This window comes from Petaurus breviceps, unplaced genomic scaffold, assembly GCF_028583685.1.
Source record: "Petaurus breviceps papuanus isolate PSGF00001 unplaced genomic scaffold, PetGlider_PUasm1.0 90847, whole genome shotgun sequence".
In the NCBI taxonomy this organism is placed as follows: domain Eukaryota; kingdom Metazoa; phylum Chordata; class Mammalia; order Diprotodontia; family Petauridae; genus Petaurus; species Petaurus breviceps.
In genome coordinates, this window is record NW_027187360.1 from 26,383,260 (window position 1) to 26,392,868 (window position 9,609).

Consider the following 9,609-nt stretch of genomic DNA (forward strand, 5'->3'; position numbering starts at 1 on the left):
GGATAATAATAATAATAACCTTTTTCCCAAGGTTGTTATGAGGATAAAATGAGATATTTGTAAAATACTTTTAAAAATGTTAAAGTGCTAGCTATTGATTGTAATAATAGTTAGCATGCATATAGCTATTTCATATATATGTACATAGAGCTTTTAAATTGAGACAAAGGTAAAGTAATTTGCTGAGGATTAGACAGCTAGTCAGCATCTGAGGCTGAATTTGAACTTAGGTCTTTCTGACTCTAGATGTAGCACTTTAGCTACTGTGTATTGTCATTGTCACTCACATCACTGTCATTGTCACCACCACCATCATTTCCTCCTCTGTACTAAAAAGAGGCATTAGAGTAAAGTGATAGAATGATGGACTTGAATTTAGGAAGATCTGGGTTCAAATCCCACTTCTGACACTTATTAGCTACCCATAAATTCCTTGAACCTCGGTTTCCTTATCTATAAAATGGGAATAATAATACTTGTACTGCCCATAGCAAACTATCACTTGCAACAGAAAGGGCTTTTGTGAGGCTTAAATGAGAGTATATGTAAAGGGCTTCACAAAGTTTAAAAGGCTTTATAAATGCCTCTTGCTACCATTATGATTATTTCAGGGTTATATTTATAGATTCTGGAATGGAAACCCCTTGATTTTACCAGTAACATCAGCTCTGGGGTCTAGTCATTAATAAGTACTCTTCAAGGTTTGGAAAAATCTTCCAAAATTAACCTGCCTATCCCCATCTCTGGACAAGACTTGTGGGGGCTGGGAGAAAGGTCCTTGGGGTGAGGGAGAGAGTGAAGGAGAGGAGACCATCTTGAGATCAGCGTGGAAGTCATAAGACAACTTTTGCCAAACTCACTTGGAATCCCTGATACCAGCTTCAATGGTCTCAGCACTCTCACAGCTCTCAGGGTGCGGAGGTCAAACTCAGTGCCAGCTGTGGCCAGAATCCTGGATGGAAACCAGAGAGAGAGAAAAGGAAAGTCAATTTTCAGAGTGAAGAAACAAAACGGAACATTATGATCATCTTCCCTCTCCCTCCAGCCTAACATTGGGTTCCATGAAGGCAAGACCTGAGTTTGCCTCCTCCTCTATGTTGATGGATTGATCTGTTATCCCCCAAGTTAGGATCTAGAGAAAAGAACAGAGATATGGAAGCAGATCTATCCTTAGGGATACGCCATCCAGTGGGGAAGATGGGCCCCCATAGTTAAGGAGGACAATTCAGTCTCTTGCATTGGAGGAGGTTACACGGGGATGGTCCACACTTCCAGACCACTCTCCAAGTTGCCCCTGCCCCCTCACATTCCCCGACGGACCACAGGGTTGCTCACGTATGCGTCCCAACCCCCCTTCACTCTGCTGATTACCCCCAGTTTGTCCCGTACATATGTTATTTGTGCCGTTGTGTCCCCGACTCCTCCCACTCCTTCAGACTGTGAGTTCCTTGAAAGAAGGGACTGATTTTTGCTTTTCTATGTATCCCAGCATAACGCCTGCTGCTTCACAAACCTTGACTGACGGACTGACGGACTGCCTGACATCCCCCAGCCTCCTGCTCGGGGCGAAGAGTTCAGCATCCACAGTCATCTTGACTCCTCTCCAGCATCTGCTCCCCGGTCCCAGAAATCTATGGGGTGGGAGACTGTACCCTAGAGAATGTTGGAGAGGAGTGGAGAAAAGGGCCACGAAGGGCCAAAGACGACATATGCCATTCTGGTCAGGGCTGTCTGCTGGCCCAGAAATGGTCATTTCCTAGAATTTGATGGATTTTGTGCTGTCTCCCTTGGGCTCTCATGTAACAGAATGAGTCAGGAAGCAGAGATTGATCCAGACATGTGGGTACTGGGGTCTGAACCGAGAAAGTCTCCCCACATAGCCCCGCCCATTGATTGCTGTGGCTCGTGATAAGAGCAAAGGTACTACAGGCTCCCAGAATGCATAGGAAGATCCTTCTCTGGTTCTGTGATTCAGAATCATAGGATCATTTTGAAAATCTTATTTTTATTGACATATATTATTTTCTACATCACCTTCATTTTGGAATATGTCATTCCTCCCTCCCCTATCCAGAAAACTATCACTTGCAACAGAAAATAAAAGAGAAAAGAGGGGTTAGGGGAGGAGGAAGCTGGTCAGCAAAGTCAGCATCAAATCAAGTTATGTCTGACAGGATATGCAACATATCATATCTGGAGACTCCAGGTCTACAAAGAAGGGAAGGAGGTGCATTTGCTCACCTCCTCTGTGGAGTCATGCTTGTTCACAATACAGAATCATGGATTCTCATTCTGTGAAAGCTAGAAATCCACATGGGATGTCAACAGTCACACTATTCAGTCAGAATATAATTAACCAAAAAATTAACATTCCATGAGTCTAATAACTCTGCCCCATTCTGCAAGTTGTCTTGTCTCTTGGTCTCATGTTCCATTGTGGGAAAGCATTACAGTACCAGTTGGGTACCCTTTACTGAACCCCTAGAAGCCTAGCCTCAAGGCGCAGGGAAGAAAATCCTTCTACCTATAGATGACCTCTAACATTCCTAGATAAAAAAGAGTCACCATACTAAACTTGTCCTGTCTAATTCAACCTCTGATAGAGAATGAACATTGCAGACCCAATTTTATAGATAGAAATCTGGAAGAAGAATAAAGTTAAGGGGGAAACCACCAGCACAGACAGAAAGAAGGTCTAGCTAAATACCACAATCTAGGTCTAAGTGACCTGATTTCTAGCCCCAGAGTGACCAGGGCAACAAAAGAACACATCACTACGCAATAGATGTTTAACAAATATTTACTGACTGCGTGACTCATAGCTTAACCACCACCCCCCAGCTTCTGTTTAGGGTGAAGCTCCAAAGGAAGAGCTCAGAATGACTATTATGTCCCTGCGCCTTAGTTTCCTCAAGTACATTATTACTGATCCAAGGCTAGGGAGATAACTACAGGGATTTGCAACTACAAAGCTCCTACCCATCTCAGTAATTTGTCTACACACCACAACCTGTCTTCTTCAAAGAGGGAAGCATGCCTGGCTTCTAATTAGCTTCCTCCAAGACTCTCCTAGCCTCAGGGAAAGACCACTAAGCAAAATTTGCCCTATTCAGGCTTCTAGGCCTGGCCCCAGACTAAATAAGCCCTGACCCCTGACTTCTGGCTTCCTAGATTGGAAACTCCTGTTTTATCTAAACTTCATTATCTCCCCCAGAGCTAAGTACAGTCTAAACACCTAAGGAGGTACTGAAATAAATGTTGTTTGGTTGTTGAATGTATTTCAACTCAGCTATAGACTGACCTTAAAGCCAGACCCACAAAATGACTTCCTGATCCCAGTCACCATAGTTGAGATGTCAGAGCACCCAAGAAAACGTTCAGACTCAGCTGCCCCAGGGCTAACCCATTGTCCTGACATCAGCCCCTAGACAACATATGTATTCAGGATGATGAAGACAGCAGGGCAGAGGCAGAGAACATACAGGACAAACCAAACAAAAAGAACCATCTGGCCCTTTCATTGACTCAATGTTACCTAGGCCAAGTCACTTTTCCCCTCTGGGCCTCAATCTACCTCTATGTAAAACAAGGGCATTGGATTAGAGGTCTAGAGGGTAATATCTCCTCTAACTCTGATGTTCTGTAAGAAATGGTGCTGCACATGGTGGTATGTATATGTGATCCCTGCGGAGACTGAGGCCAGTAGATCTCAAGTTCAGCAGTTATAAGCTATAGCTAAGGTATAGGCTAAGCTGATCAGGTGTCTGTCTTACATCCTGCACCAACATGGGAATGGAGGGAAGAAGCCCCAGGCTGCCTAAGGAGGGGCAAACCATTCCAGGTCAAAAAGGAAACAGGTCAAAGCTCCCATGCAAAACATTAGAGGGATCAGCCCATTGCCTGGGTCCATCTGGCCAGCAGCCTGTACATAAAGTAGAGCTAGGGGTCCCCAGGGGCAGAGGCCTTCACAGTGGGCAGTCATGCTTTCCTGAAAATGGATCTGTGGCCTTAATAACTCTCTGTGGGCAGCTCAATTCCATGTGCAGATTGAACCAAAAGCGAGCTTCCCCGAAGGTTTGCCCAGCTGGAAGGGGTTGCTGTTCTCCCCAGTGCCGTCTGTCCACTGCTCCAAGCCAAGTCTATCATTCATAGACCCCATGAAGGTCAGAGCCCCACCACTGACTGCCTCTTGGGTGGGCCCCTACCACCCCCCCTGCCCAGTGTGTCTAAGGAAGGCTGCTTGGAGAGAAAGAATTCATGTTGGAGTTAAATAAAGACTGAGGGAGGAACTAATGACGAAAGAACTATATCCATCCCTCCTCTTCTCCACTCCCCCATCCCTTATCCCAGTTTGGCTCCTCATCATCAATAGCCTAAACTCTTAGAATTGTCTCTTTGTTGTTCTCTGTTTCTCCAGTCTTTTCCCTCTTCTATCTGTGCTCCACAGAGCTATCACAGCAACATTCCTAAGGCTCAGGTCTGATCATGTCATTCCCTCGCTCAAACCCCTTTACTGCTTCCAGAATTGCTTGTAGAATCAAATACAAACTGCTTAGCCTGGCATTCGAGGCCCTCCACCATGCATTCTCCATTCTAGCCTCAGTCTTTCTCGTGAGTTCCAATATTTCTTGACCAGCTGCCTTTTGGTCATTTTGAACTGGATGGTTGTCCTATAAGCACAGTGCCTGGCACATAGTAATCACTTCAAAAACACTTGTTGATTGACTGATTTCAAACTCCAGTGTCTAAAACAGAACTTACCCTCTTTCCCCCAAAACTCACTCCTCTTCTGAACTTCCCTCTTTCAGTCAAGGACACCACTAACCTTCACAAACTCCACATCAGCCTCACCTCTACTCTCTTTCACCTCATATCAAATCAGTTGCCAAATCTTGTCATTACTAGCATCCACATCATTGTTAGAATCAGCCCCCTCCTTTTCCCACATGTAGCCAACACTCAGGTTCAAGTCCTTGTCCCATTTTTCTCCAGACTGTTAAAATAGCTTCCTAATTGATCTCAGGTTTCTCCTTTCACCCATCTATCCTCCATTCAGCTGCCAAAGTGTCTGATCACATCCCTCCCTACTCAATATACTCCAGCAGATCCTATTACCTCCAGGTTCAAATATAAACTCTCTTGGCTTCTTAGGCCCTTCTCAATGTGGCCCCAACCTTCTTGTCCAGCTTCATTGAACATTACTCCCCATTACCCACTCTAGAGTTCCACCAAACAAGTCTTACCACTCTTCACGAATGATGTTCCATATCTTGTCTCCATTTTCTCACACAGGCCATCCTCTGAGAATCCTTGGGGGCCTTCCTTCCTTCCCCCTGCCTTTTAAGTTTCTTTCAAGACTGAGTGCAATAGGCACCTTATCCAAGGGTTCATATCCTTTAGTTTGTGTACTTGGCTTTATTTTTTTTCATATTTTGACAACTGTATTTCAACATAATTAGTTTCCTTTGCAATCCTATGTATTTTATTTTATGCATTTAAAAATATTATTCAAAGAAAGGGTCTATAGAACCCCTATACTATATGAGGATTTTTCTGATTCCCGCTCCAGCTACTGGTATCCCTACCCCATAAGATTTTATTTTGCACATATCTATGTGTGTGTGTGTGTGTACATTTACACACATATGTATACACACATAAGTGCATACACATACATAGTTATACAATTTGTCTTCTCTGATAGAATGCAAGCTTTTTGAGACCAGGATTTCTTTCATATTTGTCTCTGTACACTCAGCATTTAGCACAGTGTCTAGTACATAGTAGGTGCTTAATAAATGCTTGCTGCTAGACTGATTGATTGACTGATTGACTCTAGCCAAATGGGACTGCCAATTGATCCCTAAGCTCATCCTATAGGCCCTTTCACAGGCCTCTGCATTTAGACCTGGAACACATTTTCTCCTTATTTCTTTTTCTCTCCTTTAAAAGCACTGCTTAGAGGCCACCCTCCTCTATGAAACTTCCCTGATCTCCCAACCCCCAACTGAGTGAGGGCTTTCCTTCTTTGAGTTTCTTGAAGGGCTCTGCTTTACCCTTATTCACATTATGATCTCTGTTGTGCTTATATGTGTATCTCTCCTCCTCATCCCCTCCTTGCTCCTTCTCCCATCCACCAAACAGTTATTAGTCATTTCTGGAAGACAGGAACTCTGTCTTTTTTCGTCATTGCTTATCTAGGACCATGCACAGGGGTTGTACTTAACAAATGTTTATTGAATCAAATATCACTCTCCAAAGATTGCTTCCTTCTCAACCATCCAGCATAGTATGGCATTCACCAAAGGCTTAAGTGCCTCTGAACCAATGGCACTGATGTGATTAGATACTGTGCTTCAGTGCTGAGGGTCATATATAAATGTACAGAGTACTTTACATATGCAGTATACTGAGTCTTCTCCTAAGCTAAGTATGACTTTCACCTACAGAATAGACACGTATAGAATCACAGAATATGAGAGTTGGGAGGTCCCTCAGGGGCCATCTAGTCCAACCCAAACACAGAAGGAATCTCCTCTACAATGGACCCAACAAATGGCTGTTGAGGCTCTGCTTGAAGACCTCCACAGATATGGAATCCACCATCTCCTCCAAACAGCCTGTTCTAAGTCAGGGCAGCTCTCATTCTAGAAGATGTTTCCTAATAGACAGCTTGAATTTACCTTTTTGCAGCCTCCACTGACTGTTCCTGATCCTGCCCTCTGGGGCCACATAGAACAAGTCTAATAACCTCTCTCCCACATGACAAGCCCAACAAGTAATTAGACACGGCTATCTTCTCCCACACACACATCTTGAGACTTCTACTCTTCAGGCTAGATAGGATCAAATCCACCATTAGAAGCAACTTCCTCATACGACACGGCCTCAAGACCCTTGACTGTATTCTCTGGTTGCCCTTCTCTAGACATTTGCCAGCTTACCAATGTCTTTCTATGGTTTAACATAGCATACAAAACTGAACACAATATTCCAGATTGGAATGATGAGGACAAAGGGCATTGGGACTAACCTTTCCCTTTTCCTGGAAGCTTTGCCCCTCTTGATAAAGCCCATTTGCATTGGCTTTTGTCGTTTACCACAGTATCTTGTTCGTTCAAGTCTTTCTCAGAATTATTGCTGTCTAGCCATACCTACCCCACCTTTTATTGTCAGAAGCTAATATTTGTGGCCAAGGCTAAGACTTCACATCCATCCCTACCAAATTTCATTTCACCAGCTTCTGCCCAATGCTCTAACTAGTCAAGAACCTTTGGATCTGAACTGTTTCATATATGGAGATGTTGTCATTCAGTCATGTGTGACTCTTTGTGACCCCTTTGGGGTTTTCTTGGCAGAGATACTGGAGTACTTTGCCATTTCCTTCTCTAGCTCATTTTATAGATGAGGAAGGCAAACAGGGTTACATGACTTGCCTAGGGTCACACAGCTAGTAGGTATCTGAGGCCAGATCTGAACTCAGGAAAATGAGTCTTCCTGACTTCAGGACAGGTGCTCTGTATACTATGGCACCACCCTAGCTGCCCCCCTACAGGGACATACTGCTGATAGAGCACTATAGTCCTATACCCAGAGAGTCAGGCTCATTCTCAGATAACTAAGAGCACTTATATCAGTTATCTCATTTGATCTTCATGATAATCCTATAGGTCAGGGACTCTGGGTATTACTTCCCCACTTTATTTATATGGAAGAGTCACATAGCTAGTGAGTGTTTGATGCCAGGCCTTCCTCACTATAAGTCCAGAGCTCATTCAGGCTCCTTGGCTGGATCTTCAGCCACGTCACTCTCACCAACTACAGAGTGACCCCAGGGTTTATCCTGGGTGCTCTTTTCTCCCTCTAGACCTTCTTTCTGGGTGATCTTGTCATACTCCATGAGCTCAAATGCCATCTCCATGCAGTTGATTTCCACAACTGTATAACAGCTAGCCCTGACCTCTCTCTGGAGCTCCAGTCTTATATTATCACCTGCCTCTAGGATATCTCAAATTGCATGTCCCATAAACATCTCAAATTCAATAAGGCTAAAACAGAATCCATTATCTCCCCTCCCCTGCCGCACTCCCCTCTTCCAAGCTTCCCTTTTATTGCCTGGGCACCACCACCTTTCAGTCATGTAGGATCACTCCACACATCCAATTTGTTGCCAAGTCTCATTGCTTCTGCCTTCACAGCATCTCTCCTATACAATCCCTTCTCTCCTCTGACACTGCTGCCGCCCTGGGGCGGGCTCCCATCACCTCACATTTGGACTAGCTCAAAAGCCTTCTGCTTGATCTCCTTACTTCACGTCTCTCCCTGCTCTAGTGCATCCTCCACTTGGCTGCCACCATAATTGTCTCAAAGCCCAGTTCTGACCACGTCCCTCCCCAACTCAATCAACTCCATTAGTCCCTTATTTCCCCCAGGATCAAATATAAAGTCCTTTGTTTGGCATTTAAATCCCTTCACAAACTGGCCCCTTCCTGCTTCTCCTACAGTTTTCACACACTATAGTCCCCTCCACATACCCTAAAATCCAGTTTAATTGGCCCATTTGTTCTTCTCTTTCCACTGGCTGTGCCCGATGTCTGGAATCCTCACCCTCCTCAACCTCTCCTCTTGGCCTCCTGAAAGACAGCTCAGATCTCAGGTCCCATTGCAGGCCTCCCTGACCTGCCTGCCCACCTCACCCCACCCAGCATCTTCCCTGCCATTTACCTTCCACTTGCTGAGACAAGAACAAAGGATGAGCAAAAACAACAACTTTCCACTTAAACTGTGTACATTTGTAATTTGCAAGGTGTTTCCTCCATTGAACCGGGAGCTCCTTGAGGGCAGGGACCGGGTTTTTGCCTTTGTTTATATCCTCATTGTTTAACACCCTGCCTGGCAGATAGGGACTTAATAACTGCTTGTTGATTAAGTTGCCTGACTGACTATTCACTACACCATACCTACTCATGTGCAGAGTACCAGGCTTACTCCCACACTATCATCTTTACATACACAGGACTGTATCAATTCACATATGACACTGGCCTTGTAACCAAAGAATACTGTATGTAATCAATCAAACAGCAAGCATTTATTAGGGGGCTACTGTGCTAGACACTAGGGATACAAAAAACCAAAAACATCACCTGACTTCGAAGCTCAGTCTATTGTAGGAGACAAGATGTACATAAGTAAGTATGTTCAAAATAAATACAAGGTAAACTGATGGGGGGGGCAGAGAAGGGCTTAGCAGCTGGGGGTAGGGGGGATTCAGGAGGATCTGGAAAGGCTTCGTTGCTTGAACAAAGTTTTGAGGGAAATAAGGGATTCTCTGAGGCCCCAGGTGAAGGAAGTGGGAGTGCATTCCAGATGGGGGGACAGCCAGCACACACTGTATAAAACAGAATCAAGTTTTCAGGTGCCCATAGTATTTCCTGAAACAGATTCCACACTTACACCCAGATAGAAAAGCTTTCTGAAATATCGAGTGTTTAAACAATCTGTGTTTATATATACAGAAGCAAACTACTGGACATAAGTTATGTTTCATTTATCTTTGTGTCTCCCCATCTCTCTCTCTCTCTCTCTCTCTCTCTCTCTCTCTCTCTC

General features: G+C 44.4%; 1 protein-coding gene across 1 annotated transcript in view; it reads right to left on the reverse strand.

Annotated features, from left to right (window-relative positions):
* The window catches only part of CACNA1B (calcium voltage-gated channel subunit alpha1 B), a 251,565-nt gene that overhangs the window by 186,036 nt on the left and 55,920 nt on the right, over positions 1–9,609 (reverse strand). The window contains exon 4 of the mRNA XM_069072690.1: positions 861–952. Coding sequence (XP_068928791.1) covers positions 861–952 — 92 coding nt within the window. The remainder of the gene's footprint in view (positions 1–860; positions 953–9,609) is intronic.